This window comes from Xiphias gladius, chromosome 18 (genome assembly GCF_016859285.1).
Source record: "Xiphias gladius isolate SHS-SW01 ecotype Sanya breed wild chromosome 18, ASM1685928v1, whole genome shotgun sequence".
Taxonomy (NCBI): domain Eukaryota; kingdom Metazoa; phylum Chordata; class Actinopteri; order Istiophoriformes; family Xiphiidae; genus Xiphias; species Xiphias gladius.
The window spans coordinates 12,323,567-12,346,158 of NC_053417.1; the positions used below are offsets into that span (position 1 = coordinate 12,323,567).

Genomic DNA, 22,592 nt, shown 5'->3' on the forward strand with positions numbered 1-22,592 from the left:
GTGCGTGTGTGTGTGTGTGTTTTTCTTTTTTTTCTTTTTTTTTTTTTTTGTGGTGGGGAGTGGAGGAAAAGGAGGAGAGCAGCGATATGAAACGTGTGTGTTTATACCTCCTGCGTTACCCCTTGTCGCTGACTGACCACCGGCTCAATTTCACCTGTATGAACGACCTTGCGATTGCGACCGAAATGTTCAGAACAGGGTTTCCATGGAGGATCAGTCTGTCGCTTTCCCCGTGAGGGCTGAATTTGGTTCCTGTCGCTCTCAAGATATTTCAAGATAAGAGGTAAGACAGAAATACATAGCCCGCGCGCGCGCTCTGCAATTGTGAACGTGCACGGATGCAGAAAGCTATATTATTTACACAGGGATATTTATATGCTAAAATATTTATTCCCTCTAAGGGGCTCACGTATCGGCCTGTCTTGCCTACTATCCCGAATTGGCCCATCAATTCCTAATACCGCATACTTGATAATGATTGTTTGTTTTAGACTGGAGCAATGTGACGTGCTCTCCCAACTGCAGCCAATCCCCCCCCCCACACACACACACACACACACACTTGGCAGGATGATTTTTGGAGGGGCATGCATTCAGAAACAGGCACTTTTTTTTTTTTTTTTGAACAAGGAGTTCACCAGCCATGCCTTTCTTTGTTAAAGTGCTGTGGAGATGCAGTTGCATCAGTCACGTGGTGCTCTAGCCTCTGACTGCTCCCGTGGTTCCTACCTGGCGGTGATACGGAGCCTCGCTTCACCTCACCCCCCTTAAACGTGCAGCTATAGGCAAGCACATCGCATCAACGCAGTGTAGGGGCCGTTGGCGGGCACTGGGTGGACTTGCGTGTGTGGTGCTGACACGCGCTGGCTGATCAAAAAAGAAGCCACAGATGTGTTCAACTCTTGTCAAGGACCCTCTTTCAAAGGTATTAAGAGGTTTAAAAAAAAAGAGAGAGAAAAGAAAAGCGCTAGTAAACCTTGAGAAACGATGTGGCAATGACTGGCCTTATGTCTCCTGAGATACAGTAAGCGTAAAGGGTGCATACACACACACACACACACACACCCTTTCAACATTCACCAGGTACTTGCATACTGGTGTGCCACGATGTCAGCTGAAAGATCTGTGATGAATGCAGCTCCGGCCTTAAAAGTGAGTGCACTCCCACTCTCTCCTAGCAGGGCCATTTGTTCAAACCGTGTGTTACTTGGATGCAGGCAGAGTGTGACGGAGGTGTTGGATATCGTGATGATACTTTGTGTGTGTGTGTGTGTGTGTGTGCGTGTGTGTGCGTGTATGTCAGTTAACCCAGTGTTGAGGTGGTACAGGAAGGTACCCTCCTTGATTGAGAGTGATTCACCCCGTAAAGCTCTGTCACCACCTTCTGTCACCGTCATCGTTAGCACCATTATCTGTGAGTGCAAGTTAAGTAAGTGTGTGTGTGTGTGTGTGTGTGTGTGTGTGTGTGTGTGTGTGTGTGTGTGTACTCGTACTTCTATCTTTGTGAGGACCGGTGAGTTGTAAACCTTATGGAGTGAGGACATTTGGGGAAAGTGGGGACGTTTTGGCCAGTCCTCACTTTTTGACCCACCTCCAAAGGGCAATTTGAGGGTTGAGACTTGGTTTTAGGGTTCAGGCTAAGAATTAGGTCAGGGTTAGGGTTAGGGTAAGGATTGCGGTTAGGCGTTCAGTTGTGATGGTTAAGATTAGGGAAAGGGGCTTGAGAATGCATTGTGTCAAGGAGTGTCCGCACAAAGATAGAATTACAGTAGTATAGTTCAGTAGTTTTATGTCAGAATGTGGGTGGTGGGTGCCTACGTGCCTATGCTTGCATATTTGTGTGTCTCTGCATGTGCATTTGCGTTTTATACAGTATGTACATGTGAATCACTGAGCAACCTGCTCCGTGTAATATCACTGACAGACTTCTGTGACTCTGTTTTTTGCAGTTGTGAATGATTTATTAGGTCTGCATAAAAGAGGAACACGTGGCATCAGCTGTTGCACAGTGCCATCCCTGACAAGACCCCATTTGAAATGCAAACCATAACATGCAAAGTCGACAGTAGTGTAATACCCACTGTACCTTCCACACACCAATCCTCGGTCCTGAGGTGCCAGCAGTTTGCACACTGTGGGCCTATCACTGAGGTATGGCATGCAGGACTCCTTCTGAGAGGAAGCGTACCAATCCAATTTAGCAGACTTTGGGGGAAGAAAAAGGCCTGAGCAAACATGAAAGGTAGGGAAGAAAATCCTGGCTGAGACCCCACGTGTCTGATTTGACATCCAGGCAGCTGACAAACAATTAGACCCTCCATAAGTAGTGCTCTGAAGCAGGCTCGCCCCAGGATTAAGCCACAAATTAACCGCACATCATGGCTTATGTCTTCTAAATGGAAAGTGAGTGTATGTGTGTATGGAGGCAGGGTGTTATATGTTTTCTACACGGTGAGAAAGTGAGTTTGGTGTGTAGGTGTGTGGGGGTTGTGTGACATTTAGCGGATTGGTGCTATTATCTGTCTCTGCCCTCAATATAAGACCTCATGAAGAAATTTATGTTTTGTGTGTGTTACTGTGTGTGCAGAGTATCTTATTTATATGCATGTCCTCATGCAGGTGAAACCAATGTACACAGATGTATACATTGTGTGTGTGCGATTGCTCGCTGAACTGTTGTGTTATTGCTGGTTCATCCATTGTGCGTATGTTTGACATTTCATAATTGCATCATTACTCACTCAGTCTCTCCCTGCAAGAAGTGGGTGCATTGCAATTTGCAACACATGCTACAAGCAGACAGACACTTGCCCTTGATTATGGACCTGGGTGGAATGGCTTCCTCATCAGGCTGTCTTGATTCACCCCAGCATGTGGGGAGACACATGCTGCTGTGGATGCATCTAATTGATTGGATGGCACCCAATTCCCATGTCCAAGTCTCCTCAGGCAGCCAGAGAGTGAATCCGTCCAAGTGAAGGATGAGCTTAGGCATTGGTCGTTCTCCTAATAGATTGGCATGGGCTTCCTCCCATATGCCTCTGGTATCACCCTCACACATCTCTGGGTGCAAGTTGGCCACACCACAGGACACTGCCTGGAGCTTCACTGCTTAGAAATGTTAGAATGGACAGAAGATTTGAGACACATCCTGCACCAAACTCCACTTTCATTTTTCTCGTAATTATATTTCCCCCCACTAAAATTTACACCTACTCTGTCTCATCAGTGAAGTAAAGGCTAAATATAGAAGGTGGGATAAAAGTGTTGGGGTTCGCTTACTTTGGTATTTTACAGCAAAATTGTCGTTCCAACAGGTCAAGCTCCCCTGTCTCAGAGAACACAGGTGCCATTTCAAAGCTTATTGGATGAAAGTGTCATTTGCCCTTGGCTGCCAAAGATGACGTTGCTATGGAAACAGCTTCTACTGTTATCAATCATCCACTGTCCGGCAGGTAAAACACCTTTTTATACGAGTAATGATTCTTCACGTTTGGACATTTAAACTTGCGGGATGATATCTAAAGAGCAAAAAATCATGTCGGTGTCAGAGATGATAGCCCGGCCCAGGTTTAAAGGAGCACCTTTTAGTATTGACTTCCATTCACAACACAGAACCAATAGTTTCAGTCTTCTCCTTCACTCCCCTCTGATTGTAACATGATGGACAAACATTTGCTGTTGTTTTCCAGACCTTTTATACTCTATTCCCTAGCACTTAGTAGAAATTGAAATAAGACAAAACAAATGTATTTGTTAATACTTTTTTTCTTAATGGAGTATTGCTCCTCTAAATTCACAACAAATTACAAATTACTCTACATATAATGCGCAACGATTAACTGATGAATAATTAAGAAATCACTCTTTTTTTTCTGTCACATGGAAATATAATTTTTTTTAATTAGTGGAAGTGACAGGAATGACAACCTGGTTCAGTTGTTGATTATATTCCGTTTATTCATTTGGAGGAACGTTTTGCAGCACCTCAAGATAAAACCCAACACATTGAGTCACTACCTGTGTTCGGTAATGTCCAACCTCCCATCTTGAAAAGTGCCTGTCTGTTAGGCCCGAATATCCTGTTTCTCCCAGAAGAACAGGGAAAAATGGATGCCTTTCTTTATGCTCAAGCTGTTACAGTTTCTCTGACAGGTTTTCTGGACAGTGGATCGTATCATGGTCCAAGATGGAGGATGGAGCCAGGTGATTTGTTCATTCCTGTCGACTCCATAGAAGAAGAAGCTACTCTGACCTGTGATGCTAAGGGAGCACCGCCTCTTCAGTACAGGTAAGAGCACATTCAAATTAATGTGCGCGTAAGAGTTTAGATGGCAATGCATAACAATGTGACTTGTTATTTTAGGTTTTCAAAAAAAAAATTATTTCATAAATGAAAGGGAAAATCTGATTTACAATTCGAGAATCCCCAAATCTGTCTGAAAACTGGATTAAAACATACCAAATGCAACACCATTTTAGTGCTTTTTGACTGAACGTTTTAGGGGGCCTGAGCCATATAATCGGAAGCTCACTGGCACCTTCTCCCTGTTTTTCTCCTCACTTTCATCGCTGAAAGGAGAAAAATCTGTATGAAAATCAGTCTAAAATTATCTGCTTTTTAAAAAATGTGGATATTTTTTGGTGCAAATCTTTAATAAACATGTGGAATAGCTTTCTCTCGAATTAATTTTCTCCGGAGTAGACTGACATGCATACAGATACTCTAAGCAGTGGCATTGCTATGGATTTACTTATTCATATTGACTTACAGGCCGCCAATCTGGCTCTTGTCTCGTCAGATAGAATCTTAGGGACACACAATGTAGCATCTTAATGATCGTCTCCTCTTATAAAACTTCATTTGACCAATGCAGCTTGCTGGACCCCAGTTGGCCACCAACAGGCATTGATTACAAGTGTCTTTGGTGTTCAACAGTGGAATTACTGCAGCTCAGACAACACAGATGTGCTGAATGATAGTGGTGGGGAGTGCAATACGCTCATTATCTCAGGGTTTTCACATTCTCCGCCTGAGACCAGGTATTTCCATGTACTGATTAAAGGTGAGAAGAGAATGTTTAACATGGTGTCTTGTCAAACTAGCTGTGCTAGGCTCTGCATGCCCTCAGCACTTCTCTGGCTCCTCTCTTGAAGTGTAAATGGACTCACACTGCTCCCAACCCCTTCTTCTCTCGTCTCCCTTTTCCTTTCCTCTGCCACTCCTGTCACTCACAAAGATATGAGACATTCATAGTACACACACTGTAGCAGCATAATAACTCATGGGAGAAAGTCACATCTTATATGGAAAAGCATCTTCTTCACAGCGGGCCAGAAAAGTGAGTTTTTAAAAATCTAAACAGAAGTTGGCTCCTCTGACCTTTACTTGACCTGAGATTTGAAGCCCACGAGCGAGATCATCCGGAACACTCGAGCGTCACTGCAGTCAAATGGTCAGGCAACGTGTTCACAAAATGAGTCTCAAGCAATGTAATTCGGTTTTGGAGTTGCTATCCAATCACCCGCCCAGTGGTCAGGGCACCACTGAACAGCAGAGGCCCCTCAGAGCAGGTCAAAAGGAGGTGAGAATGGTGACAGATGGAAAAAGGGCTGGATGCATGCAAGTGGACACAGACACCTAAACACACTCAGGCTTGTATCACCAGCAGATCCAGCCCTTCAAATATTCCTCGTTCATACAGTCTCTCAAACTTTATTGATTTAAGAAATGGTAGGGTTAATCTCGATGCATACAGTGACAAAGCTATCAAGTATAACTGTGTCATTCAGTAGTGTGGATATATTCTTTAAGAAATAATTTTGAAGGTTAGACTTGAAAGCCTTTGGAAGGTTGGCCATTATAGGCTTCTCATCTTTTATTTCCACTTAAGGAAAGCAGAATAGCAGAATGTGGCTGAAGGAGAGAAATTGTTATTTTTTATGCTTTGAGAAAAATGATGGAACATTCTTGAAAAGTTCTCTGTCCTTGAACCCATCAATGCTCCATTTCTGAATAGCTTTTAAAAAGAGATAGAGTGTTGTGGTGGCATATAATGAAAGTCTTTTCTTGTTGAATAATTGTACTTGTTTTAATCAATGACTTAACCTCATGGTTTTAAGAGTTCTTTTAGGTGCTTCATTGATTTGATAGCATAATCTGAATTTGCTGCGCAAAGCATATATTCTTTTTTAAGTTCCCATGCCTGCTAAGTGTGGGAAGGATGTAATGGAAGGTGAAAAGGAGTGTAAAAGGCATCGTTTGTCACATCAGCCCACTATTACGTCTTGCCAAATGCTAATGTTTTGTCCTAATAAGAAGTCAAAGGTGGAATAATGTCACATTATGTAAATATAATGTGACAGAAAAGCTGTGATTATGCTTAGATTGATGATGATATCTAGGATGGCTCCTAAAACCTTTATCTTCCGCTTCCTTTAAATAGCAGAGGACAGCTTTGTGTTTGATACTCTAAGATTAAAGTTTAATGATCACTGTGGGGAAAATAGGTTAGCTGCAGCAGCAAATAGTTATGAAGCAAAATAAAGAAAGGTACACTAAAAACAGGAAAATACAACATAAAAAAGAGGTTTACATTTTAAGGGTTATGTAAAGACCAGTATCACTAGAACGTACAAGTTAAACAAATTACTTAGGCGTACGGACGTTGCTGCATTATGGATTACAGGATTATTAGAATTTAGGGATGAAAATTATGCAGCAATCATGAAACATGCACAGTATGATAGGTAGAAGCATTAAATTACCAATAACGTGCAGTCCATAAATATGTCCGATGACAAGAATTTAGGACTGTAAAGAAAACAAAAATGTGACTAAGACTAAAGAGGTAAAGTTCAAGCTGTTTCATGCTTCATACCTGCAAGTCTGTGAATTCGTCAACACCGGCACATACGTTACAGTTTATTTTCTTACTTCAGTGAGTTGTGTTCTCCGATCACCTCCTGTCAGACCACCTTGGTTGGTAGAAAGAGCTGGACAGTGTGTTTTGCCAGGGACTGATGGTGTCTTTGCCCTCACAGATGGTCATTGAATGGGACTCTCATAAATCTGGGCCTGGATCGCCGGAGGCGTCTGTCTGGGGGCAACCTCATTATAAGCAGTCTGGACCGGCACCAGGATGTAGGGATGTACCAGTGTATGGCCTACAACACTGTAGGAGCCATCCTCAGCAGGAGAGCGAGACTGCAGTTTGCCTGTAAGCTGTAGTCAGAGTTTGTCACTTTTGTTTCTAAGAAATGAGATTGAAGTGTAAGTGCACTTAGCAAATAATGCAGACGCACACTAAACCGACTGGGCGATATCTGCAATATTAATCAGAGTGCTGCAGCGTTGGTGTAAATCTTAAAGTAACATGGGAACAGTTTGAGTGTGATGACTGTTCTTTACTCATGGTCATACATGCAAACTAGAAATGACTGCTTCACTTTGTGTTGCTTAGCTTGATCAAAAGTCATTGGCATTTCATTGGATGTACTCTGGGGTAAAGTAGTCAGCTGAATTGTGTAAGTAGTGTTTGAAGAATAACTTAATAAGGACTGAAGCCTGAACAAACATTTACTTTGACTGGAACATAATATGCTGACGCCATAATAAAAAAGAAAATAAGAGTAATGCAAATGAATGAAAGCTACAGTTCATTGCTTTATATTTCAACTGCTTTGCCACAATAAAACTCTAAGTTAGACTGTATGTAAACTGTGATTGGTGAAACCAGCAAACATCTCAAATGAATGAAGAGGGACAAGCCCTTAAGATATGCACTGCGGAGGTTTCTGGTGCTCAAAAATACTGAATAATGCTATTTAAAAAAAACAAAACAAAAACAAAAAACTCAACAACAGTGAGCCTTTTCAGAAATAATGATCTGGTTACACTGGGTAATCAACACACCTCTCCGATAAGAGTCTTAGCTATTTTCATCTTCAAATGAAAATAGTCCCCCTTTGGCAGATGATTGCAGCGAAGTCTGTGAACTATACAGAGTAGATGGGAGATACCGGCAAGGCTAGTTACCACTAGAAGAAAGTGACAAATATGTATATATCTTGTATAGCCTGTCCCAATTCACATGCACTGGAATCCACATGTAACAATATGAACACCTAAAGACCATCGGATTATAATAAGCAAAGGTTATTTTTTTAATCCACAATAGTTGAAATTAGGACCCAAATCATTTGAGGTTATTGTAAGACTGTCGCTCTCACTTTTTTGCACTCTGTTTTATTTGTAAGTTGCAAAGTAAACTGACAGAATTTGGCCGTATAGTATGAGACTGACACAGTCACAAGAGCTTTGTCAAACTTTCACTGTATATTTGCATGATGCAATCTTTAAATTTTATTCTGAATACTTTTTGAGTGCTTTGAAATTGTTGTCTCACCCTGTCTTTCCTTTTCTCTCCCTCAGGACTCAATTCTCATGACAGATTCCTTATAGGCTTGTGTCAGTGTGTTGTTGAAAGCTTTTACTCAGCTCTGTTCCACTCTGGATGTGAGGATATGCGAGATCCTGCGGTGATCTTTCTTTTCATTTTTTTCCCCTCAGACTTAGATCATTTCAAAGTCCATACCAGGAGCGCGGTGTCAGTCCGAGAGGGACAAGGAGTGGTGTTACTTTGTGGAACGCCTACTTCCTCAGGAGGTAAACTCTCTGGCCTTCATCTTAACCTCCAACACTGCTGTTGTTTAAACTTCTAATGAGCCGCAGCCTTTTTATAATCACGTTTAATTCTCTTAATCACATTTAATATCATCTCGTATCCACGATCGGCTTTTATGTGTCCTTGTTCTGTCTCCCAGACCTTACCTATGCATGGGTCTTCAATGAGTACCCATACTTTGTTCAGCAAGACAATCGGCGTTTCGTCTCGCAGCAGACAGGAAACCTTTATATTGCCAAGGTGGAGCCCTCTGATGTGGGTAACTACACTTGTGTAGTGATGAACAGCATCACAAAGGGCAAAGTTCACAGCTCACCTACGTCTCTGATCCTCAGGACAGATGGTAAGACACGGCTTCTGGCTAGGATGTGACAAGTGTGCCTTTCAGCCATGTATTAAGGACCTTTCCTTTTAAGGCGGCTTTAATCATCATACTAGCATGAGTGCTCTCGTGCTTCACTGTAGTTGAGTCACTGCGTGCTAATGCCTGTAAGTAAATAGCTGCTCCTCAATGTAGGCCAGCAAACAAAGCACCCAAATCTCTTCTTTTGCTGACTTGGCTTTCTTATAATTCGCATTCCCTTTAAAAGCTTTCCCTGTGCTTTCACATGAATTCTCAGGCTGGTTCTCAGTGGCCTGTTGTTCTGTTCTCTGTTATGCTTCCATAGTAAGACTGAATACAGATTGCCTTTGAAATGAATTAAACATCAGCCATACGTCATTGGACCATTACATTGAGTGTTCCAGTGGCTCAACCAGTTAGTTTCCACTCAGTGTACTGTACATGTAGCTGCATAAATTTAAATCCCAGCGCATCATTTTCTGATCCTGGTCTTGCCTGTCTTCCCTGAATACTGATATAAACAATAAAACACCAGAGGTTGGGAACTGCCCACTCAAGCTTTGAAATAATAGATAAAAAAGACACATATACTATGTGACATATACTCTGTCTATACCACCAAGAAGAGATTTAAATTGTTCCTTGCTGGTATTCCACTACCCTCTGTTGACTGCACACTTAAGTGATGTACTACTTTGAGTTTACCCATGAGAGAATGTTTCTTCATGTGTCTTTTATTTCTCCTCTATTAGTTTTACAGTGCTACTGTTTGGTCCGTAATGCGAGCCATATTCTTTGTAAGTCATGCATAATGGAAGACTGAGCAAGTTCTTGTGCTTACTCTACATAGGAGTGATGGGTGAATATGAGCCGAAAATAGAAGTTAATTTCCCTGACAATGTACCCGCCGCAAAAGGATCAACAGTTGCGCTGGAGTGTTTCGCCCTCGGGAAGTAAGCTGGATTCCTTGAAGCATGTTTTCAGTCTTCTGCTGTCTTTCATTCCAGACAAGGAACCTCCGGATTTCTATATAGTAAAGTTACTTTGGAAATTATATTGGGTTAACCCTAAACCATACGTCTGCAGAAAAATACAGTGAATCGGCTTTAAGTTCCTTCAAACACTTTATTGCAGGATTATTACAGACACCTGCAACCTGAGCGACAATCTTAGAGGTTCAAAATAACTTGGATCTGAATCTGGGCTGTGGTTTACTTCCTCTGTCTCTTCCAGCCCTGTCCCAGAGATCACCTGGAAGAGGGCTAACGGCGTTCCCTTCCCGAGCAAAGTGAAAATGAAGCACTCGAATGCAATGCTGGAGATCCCCAGCTTCCAACAGGACGATACAGGAGGATACGAGTGCGTGGCTGAGAACAAGATGGGGAAGAACACAGCCACTGGTCGACTGGCCTTCTACGGTACTGCGACTTTTGTTTAAGATAGTTGCATTAGACAAAAGTCCCATCGAGCCTGGTGTAAAGTCAAGAATTGTAATTGGGTCATTTAATAATTCATATAATTTTAACAGCGATGTGTTATAGTATATACACAGCCAGAAAATGATATTACCTTCTTCTCTTATAGTAAGCTGTTTTGGTTTTAATTTTACTGCAGTTATTACATTTTTGGTTCTTGGCTTGCTGTATTTTTTCCCGTGAATTTGGGAGAGAGGGAAAATAACACTTGTGAAATTGGAAGTGATGGTATGTACAGTGCCTGCGAAGTGAGCTGTGCTTATTATGAGCACGAATCCCTACCCATGAAACTTCCTGAAAAGCTGTCAATATGTAAGAGGTAAGATTCAGGGAGATGTTTGCTGGAAGGGAAATTGACAGGGATGATTTTTTCCTTTACACAGTCTTAAGGTGACAGGTTGGGGTGAGCGCTGATGTCGGGCGCACTTCACCCGCCACGAGAGCTTCCTGTTTTGTGGTGCAGTGTTTCATGCTAATCTCGAGTTGCCACAGGCTGCTGACACATTTAAGTGATGAAACTGAGTGATACCCTACATTCACTCCTCTCTCTCTCTCTCTATCTCTCTCTTTAAAGACAACCCCATTCTTATAACGCTTTATGATTTCCCCTGATTTGAGCTGTCAAAAATCTTATGAGATAATTCTGCTCCCTCAAAATCTGCCATCCTGGTTCCTGTCAGATATTTCACTGGAGGATGTTTCTGTGTCCTCAGCCAAGCCTCAGTGGATCCAGACCATGAAGGACACGGCCCTGGCCATAGAGGAGAGACTATACTGGGAGTGTCGAGCCAATGGCAAGCCCAAACCCTCCTACACGTGGCTGAAGAACGGCCAACAGCTCCTCTCAGAGGTAAATTACTGGCTGTCTTCTGCCACCTACCAATGTTTCATTTTAAAGACTTAATCTTCGGCTTCAGCTCATCCTTTCATTTAAGAGAGCCTGGCGTCAAACACATTGCTGTTTTTTTTTCTTTTTTTGGTGCAGTTCAGAGTGAGATGAGAGGAGAGTGTCAGCATCTTGCTGAGGTGTGCCAGAGATGAGGCATGGATGTAACTGTCTCTTATTCTGCTCTACCTTGGCAGATTACACGGTTTTAGAGTGGATCAGTGTAGTCCCCAGGAGGTTGCTCCATTTCATCTGAACGAAGTCACTGGTTGTTTTTCATTATTCATGGTGCATGTTTAAGCCCCTCCAGATTTAGGGACAATGGGCTTAATCTACTGTGAAATACATTGTCTATAGCAGCACACCTTATTCCCAACCACCAGAAATACATGCAGAGGTGTGCTTTTATCAGATTTATAGCTTTAAACTTGGCTAACTATAACATGCTGCTGAGATTTATTTTATTAGCACCAGTTTAATAATGCTCAGACCAAGACATACTTCTTCTGAACTAGAATGCTAATATAACCTGTCTGATTCTATAATTTAAAAAGACATTTTAAAATGTCATTCCTTTATTTGATTTTAAGAATATTTTCACTGCTGCAAGATTCAGAATGTGATTAACATTTTTGCCATTAACAAAGGGCAGTATTATGTAGTTTTTACAATTTCAGTTTCAGATACTGTACAGTATATGGCTTATGACATGAATACTGTTATGTAAATGTAAATACTTTAATTAAAATGATATTGAAACGTGAATTAGAGAGCACACTGCTCACATACAGAACAGAAACAATACAAAGGTAGGACTACGATCTGTTTAGATTTATGGTTACGTGTGTGGATGGATTTATGGAATTATGTAAAGTCAAAAACCTTACATGTAAGACCACAAACATAATCCCGAATGGATCAGGACCCTTAATTTAGCCACACAGACACAAACCTTGCACACTCAGTTTTCACTACAGGATGTCAGTTTTGAAGACATAAAATTATGCAGGCTGGTTTAAATGATGGTGAGAACAAGAACGGCCATATTTTGAAAACCAAAATGGGTTTGTGCTTTGATCGATTCAATCCGTGCAACATCATCCTGATTTGATCTACACTTATTGACAATGCCTCTAACCCAATTCGGTGCTCACTGAGCTTTGCCAAAGCACGCTGAGTAAAGCAAAAGCTAACCTTAAGTTTTTAGCAATAATTGCTTTCTTTCATCCTTTTCTTCACAGGGCCAGATCCATGTGGAGGAGGGAGTCCTGTCAGTGTCAGTGTTAACACTATCTGACGCCGGCATGTACCAGTGTGTGGCTGAGAATAAGCACGGCGTTATATATTTTGCTGCTGAACTAATGGTTTTAGGTAGGATGGCATTTATGTCTCCCTTAAGTCCACAAATCACTGTTGCAAAAGAATCTTAAAGGTCATTTTACTGTCATTCTTAAAGGTTGTCTGGATTAACGGATAATGGGGTCAGTGAGAATGGTTTTGTGGGGTCAAACACATTAAAAAAATGTTTTTTCCCTTCATGGTATTGTTATTTACTTTGATGTTATGGCGAGGATGTGGTGGGAGATACAGAATTCCCAGTTGAACAATAAACACAATCTTTTACAGTAAAACCAGTTAAAACTTATAATACTTCATCCTATTCATAAATCCATTTTATAGATAGAAAATTGAGCCAAAATTCAGTAGTGATTTGATTTTGTATGAATTGGATGCCAATTACTAATGTTTAAAAGTTCTGTGTCCATTACTTTACAATTTGATGATTCTCCCAGATCAAACTGAAGCTTGCACTGTGAGATTTGCTGCAGTCTTGTACTAAAATCAGTTTACTGTTTCCCATCAGCCTCTCCTCCAGACTTCACAGGGAACGTCCTGAGAGCTTTGCTCAAAGCCAAGGCAGGAACTACAGTGACTTTAGAGTGTAAACCCCAGGCCTATCCCATCGCCAGCATTTTATGGAAGAAAGGAAACCTGCCTATCCACACCAATGACAGGTAGTGCCTGAACTAAAAAGTAGCTGTGAGTGCCCTGAAACCACTATTAGGATGATATTGCAAAAGACCGATGGCTGTTCAAAATACTGATGTTTATGTACGCACATAAACAATTCAGTATTTTTCCTGTATAGATGATATCAGAGCCGGATCATTATTTATCCCAACTCTGCTCTTTTCAAGCCTTATTTGGTCTAAGTGATCAATATTCACCACACATACACACTGCTTAACTGCTAGATTTCCATGATCATGTCGGACATTGACATGCAGACGAATCCAGAATCAGAGTTTAGGTAATGATTAAAGGATTCTTTGTTTTTAGGAGCTGGATTGTAAGCTGCTGTGTTTGTTTGTACATTCCTATAGGATCACACTCTCCCCAGATGGAACACTGAGGCTTGCCAACGTGAGCAAGTCCGACGCAGGCAGCTATACGTGCTTTGCTAGGAATAGATTTGGCATGTCGAGTACAACGGGAAGGCTCCTTGTTACCGGTAAGCTCCACTTTTAAATAGGAGAATGTTTGTGTGCTCCTCTTTGTAAGCTGAATTTACTGCTCAGTATGGATCAACACATGAGAGAGCTGCTGTACCACGAGGGCTTGAGTCAATAACTGGTGGGTAGAAAACATAAACAAACTTTAGATTTCGCTCTGAGGATTGTGTCAAAAACTTTGGGACGTCTCTATCCTTGAGGGACTAAATGGAGAGCCTTTGCATAAGTAGCAGCCTTAAATGTTTTAGATCATTTTTAAATGTAATTTTTGGTTACGTATTTATTTGATTGTGTGTATTGGTTACCCAAGCTCAACTGCAATGTGAAAAAAACTCTTCTCTTTCATTTTAATTTTATATAGAGTTGTTTGTCTGGCTGCATTTTGCAACAGCTGCAATAATGCACTTGGAAGGTGTTTGAGAAAACACTCCATCATTGTTTTCCTCAAAGCAGTTGAAACAACCAATTTTCTGCAACAAATGAAAGTGCTTTGAGTGGAAACAATGAAACCATTAGTGAGGAGGTGTTACAGTTGCTGTTATTGTATTGACCGTGTTTCCAGTGGAGTGATAGTTGAGTGTTCTCTGGGTTTCTTATTGGTTTTATTAATGTGCTGCTATATCTGCCGCGGCCAGTTATGTTTTTTTTTAATTACTGGAGTATTTTTCAAGGTCATAATGCAGTCAGTGATGCAAAGCCACGACCCAGACACTGATTGTTACTAGCATAAGAACTGAGGGGGGCACTTTTTACATGTAACGTTTTATTCCTTGACAGTCTATATGAGGTAAGATGTGAGAGCACAAATCCTCTTCCTTTGCATTATACCTTCTTTATTTGATTCCAGCAGATTAATTATCTTGCGTTTTGAAGGACAGCAGACTTAGTCAAATGATTGCTATTGTAGACTTTGTAAAACAGTGTCCCTCATTTCTGTTCTGGATGCACAGAGGAGCCCATTACATAAAGTTTTATCTGATCCACAGTGTATTGTAATTGCTATCAGGATTTCAGAAGATTATTCTGGCTGTGTCAGCCTGGGGTATTAGGCCATTTTAGTGGTGGCAGGCTGTATGTTATCACATTATTCCATTAAGACTTTCTTGAGACCTTCGTTTATATAGATAACACTGCACTGCCGGTGACTTAGTGTACTACAGAACATGTTCTTGCGTTCCAGGAAGGGACTGCTCATCTCCTTGCAATGAAATATCTCATGTTCTTTGTGCCACTGGCCGCCGCCACATTAGAAATGACTCCCTCACACGGTCTGGTTTTTTTTTTTTCTCGGGCAGATCCAACCAGTATCATCCAGGGGCCAGTCGACATGGAGATCATTGTGGGTGAGAGCATTGTGTTACCGTGTCAGGTTGCTAGTGACCCTGTCCTTGACGTTTCTTTCTCCTGGGCCTTCAATGGACAGCTCATCGTCAAGGGAGACGGTCACTTTGAGCTAGTGGGTGGGGTGAGTGACCCACTGTCATACTTCTTCAGAACGTGTGAATGGGCAGTTGGCACCTCTTCCCATTTTGCTTCATTTCATCCCTGTCATCCCACTAATAAATGGAGGCATCTGTCTATCTGTCTTTCTGTCTGTCCATTGACTTGCTCGACACCTGTTCATCCAATCGACCTCAAACTTCCCATTTGTATTGTTGAGGACCCAAGGGAGTGCAATGTTGACTGTGAAGGTTTTTGGATTAGTGGTTCTCGAGAAACATAATAAGAGAAATATTACATGACAGTCATTCACGTAACCGACAATTATTACCATCAATTAGACAACGGCGCATTGCAAAGATGGCTACGCCTGGTCAAAGCATGGATTCCCTGGAAAACAAACTGCAGCTACAAAACCTCACACAGGGTCAACTAGTGTGTGGGACTATTTTAGACAGAGACCCAAGCTCTGCAAACTGGAAATGGCTTATCACAGCAGTACAACTGCTATGCACGGTCAATTGGAACGAAAACATACCAGAGTGCTTTGTTTAGGACGCAGCAACAGCAAAACAGCAACATTTTGTTTCCGATTCATCTCCACCCAAGCATGATATATTAGGGTTATTAACAGGCGGAACAAGTCACTTATGCACCGCTGCTGTTATGTTGGTAACGTAACATTACACCATGCGTCATCTAACGCTGTTATTTGGCCGTTGTATATTTTCTGTTTCATTTAATGGCCATGTATGAGCGAGAAAATAGCTTAAACTGACGTTAAATTGTTTAAAATATTTTCCTTGCTGATGCAAAAATACATTTGCCAGTGATTTTCTTAACTGTATATTACTCCAGTGATTAAATAAATCCATGTCATACCAATGTTAAGTTAAGTTTTTTAAATTAATCTCCATTCACTTGCCAGTTTATTAGGTAATTTATTAGGTATTAGGTATAATATTTTGTCCTTATGAATTAATACAAAAATATTACAAAAACCTCTCGCTATTAACCAGTAGAGTTCAACAGCACTCTAAAATCACCATTAAAATAAATCAACATCCTCTTTCAAACAGATTAAATAAAAACTGAACATTATAATCCTCATTAAGGGAGGATTTATTGCAGGACTGTAGTATTATACTGCATTTGTTTTATCTAGGTGTGCCTAATAAATTGGCAAGTGGGTGTATGTATCACAGCAATCCTTTTGAATTTATAGTCCAGTATTTTCTGATCAGGTATCTGACAAATAGGGTCTATTATTATCATTAATATTATAACACAGCAGTGTCGTGGAAATTAGATGGTGATAATAACATGATTGAATAAAATATTCAACGATTAATGAGATAACAAGTACGTTTTAAACGGGCACTGCACTAGTTAGTTTAAAAGGACAGCTTGTAATTTGACATCATAGTATTTCTTGGAGAGAAGGCTAGAGGCTAGTTTTGCTGCAGCTGGTATGATAGCATCCTTCTACTGTTTCTAAAAGTCTCGTTGGATGCATAGAAGCTGTGGGAATCTTTGGAAGGAAGTGCTATTAGATCATTCAGTCCCTCTAAGCCTCCAATTGTACTTTTGTGAATGGGAACATGGCAGTTGCTGTGTCAAAATACACCTCCTACATGAAAATCATGATGTAGGTAATGTGTTAGTTGCTTAGCCATTGTGGCATGTTGTCATCCTTTTGAGTACACTTCTCCTACTCAAGCCCAGCCCCCTGAAGTAATCTATTTTTTAGTACTTGGGCTGGTGTTGAATCCTTTTCAAATCCCACTTTGACATAGCCTGCTGCACAGCTCCTCATAACAGAAAGGGAATACACATCATTAGAGGTGTCTTTTAAAGGAATGAAAGCATGGATGGCAGAGCCCCAAATGACAAAACACTTTCAGAACACCCTCACACCCTTCGAGATTATCCATTCTTCCTGTGTGTGTTTGACTGACAATGTTCTTATCTGAGAAGAGGCTTCTTCCCCAGAAATGCTGGAATGTCCCCAGTCCAAAGAGATTATCAACTTAACTTTGCTGCTTCAAGGAATTTAATTTCCATAATTAAACCACATTGGCTCTACCACCACGTTTCCCTGCCAATGCCGAGAGAACAATCTCACCGCTAATTTACCATTTGCTGCTTACGGGTGTCCTCTCATATGAGAATCTAGAGGACCCTTTTTTCCCTTTCCAATCAAGCAAAAACTGCACGCTGAACTCAGTAGTAATTGCATATTTGTGTTGTTCCTCGCAAAGGTCTTGAAGGTCATGGCGATGACCTCTGAAAACTGCAAGTGAAATCGCCGAGCTCTCGTCAGACACAAAGACTCCCATTTGCTGCATACAGATTTTGTGAATTCTAGCCTTGATCATTTTCTTCTGAGCTCATCTTGAACAGCTGAATGTCACAAAGAGGTTCTCATACATTCACGAATGTTTCATGTTTGCTTTCATGTCTTTGACTGCAAGAAGGGTCAAGAGATATATGTAAAATATCTTTGGTGCCGCATATCTTTTTTATAAAAACAGGTCTGATTTTTTTCTCTGCAAAGTCCTAGCTAAATAACTGCAGGATCTGCGCACGTTTTTGGCACCGCTATTTACTGCACCTTATGTATGCTTCACTACATTCCTTAATAAGCTGTCGCAGGGTCTGTTATCTTTCATGCTACATAAAGCTTTTCTATCCTCCTTGGTAGAGAACAGCAGGAGATCTGATGATCAGGAACATTCAGCTTTACCATGCCGGCAAATATATCTGTGTGGTGGACACAGACGTGGAGAGCCTGTCAGCTGTGGCTTTATTGATTGTGAAAGGTAAGACAACCTCCTTTCTGCTCTGCAGTCACTAATTAAAACACGGCTCACAGCCAGGAATGTTATTTGGGTTCCTCTTTTAAAATAGGAGAGATTAAAAATGCAGACTTAACTGTAAAATGGGTGAAAGATGTAGCCACGAAACAACAAACGATAAAAAAAAGATGTCTGTAGTCTGGAAGGGTTACCAAACAAAGCTGTGTTAGAGATATATTTGGAGACATTATTGTATGCTTTACTGAGAATAAAAAGAACGGTGACTTTCAGGGGCGTGATGTTCACTTAGGCTTTTAAACTCAAATGGGTTTTGTTTCAGCCGGTGATTGCAGTGTGACCAAAATGCCCATATCTTCATGAATATCATTCTGGGTATCATCAGAATCCACAGTTTTTATGTCTTGCTTATTTCCAGTCGCTTGATTACACCAAATAGAGGAAACTTGCTTTTCTGTTACATTGCATTGAAGGATGCTTGTCCAAGTAAAGAACTTTCGACGACTGTGTGAAATATTATAGGACTATCGGCTGTGAATTTTGAGAATGTGTTCTTCTCTCTTTTTAATGTCCAATTTTCAATGTTGCTGCAACGAACTTGACAGTGGAATGTGTAGATGCCTGTCTGTGCTCACTCATGCAGCATGTATCGCTCTGCAGAGACACAGTTGTAGAGAGCTACATCCGGCAAAACAAAATAGAACAATTTTTGCTATATGTTTCAGGGAGTGTCAGGTTTTTGTTGTGTGCAGAGTGAGAGGAGGGATGTTTCTGGTTTTGATCAATACACCAAATAGCCCAGCAAATTGACACTACGCAAATATGTTAAATGTCAGATGAGGTGAGGGATGATTCTTGTGTTAGGATTTGAAAAGGTTGGATCCATATCTTTGTCTTGTAAGTATAGCCACCAGTGATTCAGCTTGGCATGTTGAAGATCTCCAAGGCAAATGACATTAATAAACACTCCTTTCCATATTGCTGAGGATTAAATGGAAATACGGCTGTTTCTCAAGTAGAAGCAATATCAAGGCCCGGGAAATGGATCGCCCTCGTATTGACTGGAGAGAAACTTGACTGATTCAGATTGTGTATTATTTACACTTTCTGCTAACAGCAGCTGTCATGGATGTCTCAATGCTTGGATCGAATGGCTTCAAATGTTGGGCGGCAAAGCATGAAGCTGGACAGAAAACCAGCCATTGAGGGGAAAGAATGGCTTTGCTTGATCACAACTGCAGACCTTTAACTAACAGGACAGTGGTCAAATGTTGATTAGAATATTATTTTCCAATCTAGCAGCCGGGCAGTCGTTAGGAAACCCCCACTACCTTTATACCTACGACCCATAAAGGACACAGATTAACACCTTTAGACAATGTGCAATACCAGACTAAGCACATACAGTATATGAACCAACCAACATACAAGCTCCAGTGGTATCTCATCTTGTAGAGTTTTAGCTTTTGCCCAGGTTGTGCCCATGAAGTACTCAGTTCCCTTACTCTAGTAAAAGTAGCAATAAAACATTGTAAAAATACTCCATTACAAGTAGAAGTCCTGCATACCTCATCCTCCTTAGTATCAAAAGTCCCCAAGTTTCCAACTTTTGGACTGGGCCCCTCCAAAGAGTCACAGATAAAACTGAGGGGTCGTGAAATGATTCATGGATCATAAGAGAAAAAAACACAAAGTTCTGCCACACAAATTTAGATTTTTTTTTTCTTCACTTTTTTCTAATATTTCCTTGTTTTTAATGAAATATTGGATCATTTTTGCCTTTTATAATTTTATTAATTTTAACAAGGTAATGTATTTTATAAGCTATTTTTTTTTATATTTTTAACATCAGGTCTTAATTTGTCAGATCAATGTGGTGCAGTAACTAAAGTACAATATTTCCCTCTTAAATGTATTGGAATAGGAGTAACAAATGGATAAAACAGAAATACTCAGGTAAAGTACAAATAGTACTAAAAACCAGTACTTGAGAAAATGTACTTAGTTGTTTTTCACCATTGACAGCAACACAACTTTTCAGAAAAAGCGCCCTTGTCCCCGGCTGGATAACCGACCGAATATGCTTTTTTAATCTGAACTTCTTTCGACCAGAGAAAGAATGGATTATACAAAGCAACGGGGACAATGAATCTGGAAGGAGATGTTGCTTTTGATTTTTTTTTTTTTTTTTTTTTTTTTAATGTCATTTTTCAAAGCCGGTAGCACCACAAACAAAATTTCCATCCACCCCCATTTCTTTTGAGGTGGAGAAATCTCAGAGATTGGATAGCTCAAACACGGGAAAAATAAAACAAAAACTAGCTGCCATGGCTACACGTACACTCCGAGAGGTAGGTGAGAAAACATTTCAACAGAACCTAACCTCCTTGAGTGGCTGCATTTATGTGTGCTCAAAAATGCTATTTTAACGATAGGACAGCAGTGTGAATAACGCAGGACTTGTTTAACTGTGAGTCATTATGTCAGTGTGATTATGCTTACAGCTGGAGCGAGTGTGATCACGGGAACATACAGCTTGCGGACATTTAAAATCACACTTGCAACTATCCGTGTTATTGGCAATAGACACATTATTGTAATGATGTAATATTAGCCAGTGATAGTGGCTCAGTAATTCTGCGAGGTGCTGTTTCTGATCCTGTTTCGCTCCACTCCTCTCACCGCACTGAAGGTCAATGCTAATCGCTCCTGACACAAAAGCTCCTGAGTGATCAATCTGGGTTCTTGTTTTTTACAATGCCGGTGGAAAATGTTTTAGATGCCACTCCATGATGTCTCACAAACACACCACTGGTTGGTGGTGGTTATGGAGAAGGTCACGTTACACGGATAACATCATGGTCATTAGCATTCAAACCACTTCACCTCAAGCACTCGCGCTTGTTTGACAGTTGCATCATCATCCTGGAAGAGAGTGCGCAGAAAAATACACCTCACAACAGTCAATGCAAGACTATACAGCCTTGTGATTTATCATTATTCATCACTTTTAACAAACAAATTATTTACATTCATTTCTGACACGTGTAACGGCATATTTTATAGATTTGGGTCATTTTTCAGTTTAGATCAAAATAATATTTCGGTGTATTCATAATTAAGCCAGATATTAATTTGCTATGTGCCAAGTTCACAATAAAAGCCCAGACAGTCTGCCCATATTAATAACAGATTATTTGAACACCCTCAAGACACTGACAGCACCCTCTTGCCTCAGCCAATGAAATATAATTAAGAGGATAAGGAATTGATCCTTGATTGTGTGCTCCATTAATATGTATTAATGAGGCCAGTGTATTACAGGTTTTTTTTTTTTTATCAAGAGCTGCTAATGAGTTTTACAAAGATCAATATCTCTAAAGCCAGAGTTTTAGGGCCTAATGTATGTGGAGAGCATATTCAAGACTCCTGTAAACTAAAAAATGTAGTCCAGCAGTTACTTGTTTAGCATGCGTGTTGAATGCTGGTTAAATATTTATACATGCATTTATACATATAAGACATACATCCTGCATGAGCCATATATACAGAAAAAGTTGTATTGATGTATTGCATTGTTTGTTTATTAAAATAATAATTTAACACCTTAATAATTAGAACATTTTCCTTCAGATTAGAAACCACCTCAGAGCCGGTGAGTAGTGTGAGCAGAGCCGGGGGCGTTATCATTCTGCAGTCTGTCTCACATCTCTCTAGTGGTCTATTATTTCTGATGAGCCGACACATTCATTAGAACAGGAAACACTAGATGAGGCTAAAGTAAAACATCACACCACTTAATCGTTGGAATAATGAAAATAAATGATAAAACTCTGGTTTTCTTCGGGGCTACGAGGTCCTTTTTCATCTTTTACGGTTTAATTTGACTCCCTGCATCTACTTATGTCTACTGTTTCATCGATCACCTACTAGGAGGTGACCATGAAAGGGAGGGATTAGAAGCTGGGCGAATGTTGGTGGATAAATCTTGAATTAACTCTTAATTCCTTGTGAAGGGCATAATTTCACCTCAAACTCAAAGCTTTTTTTAAAGCTTTGTTTTTCTTTTGCTGTTGATTTCAAATTATAAAGGCCTCCAACTAAGCATAGCTATCTCCAGTAACAATATAGTTTTGGTGGATGTGTTTTTATGCAGATATATATTCCAGTATGCGCGAGGACACCCATTTACATTTACATGCTGTAGTCTCGTCTGTGCCTCTTCATGTACCTCACAGTGTCTGTTCCTGTGTTTGAGCCAGGCCCCCCCAGCCCACCAGATTCTGTGACGGTGGAGGAGGTGACGGACAGTACAGCACAACTGACCTGGAGCCCCGGCAAAGACAACGGCAGCCCCATCACCAATTACCTCATCCAGACCAGAACTCCCTTCACTGTGGGCTGGCAGAGGGTTAACACAGGTAGGCAGCAC

The 22,592-nt window shown here is 40.8% G+C and overlaps 1 protein-coding gene across 1 annotated transcript in view; it reads left to right on the plus strand.

Moving 5' to 3' along the window:
- The first annotated feature begins 203 nt into the window (after positions 1 to 203).
- Positions 204 to 22,592, plus strand: part of LOC120803973 (contactin-3-like) — a 28,506-nt gene continuing 6,117 nt past the window's right edge. The window contains exons 1-15 of the mRNA XM_040153056.1: positions 204 to 283; positions 3,318 to 3,455; positions 4,156 to 4,291; positions 7,045 to 7,220; positions 8,573 to 8,668; positions 8,827 to 9,030; positions 9,881 to 9,983; positions 10,264 to 10,448; positions 11,219 to 11,355; positions 12,633 to 12,762; positions 13,256 to 13,406; positions 13,776 to 13,903; positions 15,200 to 15,369; positions 18,049 to 18,166; positions 22,423 to 22,581. Coding sequence (XP_040008990.1) covers positions 3,401 to 3,455; positions 4,156 to 4,291; positions 7,045 to 7,220; positions 8,573 to 8,668; positions 8,827 to 9,030; positions 9,881 to 9,983; positions 10,264 to 10,448; positions 11,219 to 11,355; positions 12,633 to 12,762; positions 13,256 to 13,406; positions 13,776 to 13,903; positions 15,200 to 15,369; positions 18,049 to 18,166; positions 22,423 to 22,581 — 1,948 coding nt within the window. The 5' untranslated portion in view covers positions 204 to 283; positions 3,318 to 3,400. The remainder of the gene's footprint in view (positions 284 to 3,317; positions 3,456 to 4,155; positions 4,292 to 7,044; positions 7,221 to 8,572; positions 8,669 to 8,826; positions 9,031 to 9,880; positions 9,984 to 10,263; positions 10,449 to 11,218; positions 11,356 to 12,632; positions 12,763 to 13,255; positions 13,407 to 13,775; positions 13,904 to 15,199; positions 15,370 to 18,048; positions 18,167 to 22,422; positions 22,582 to 22,592) is intronic.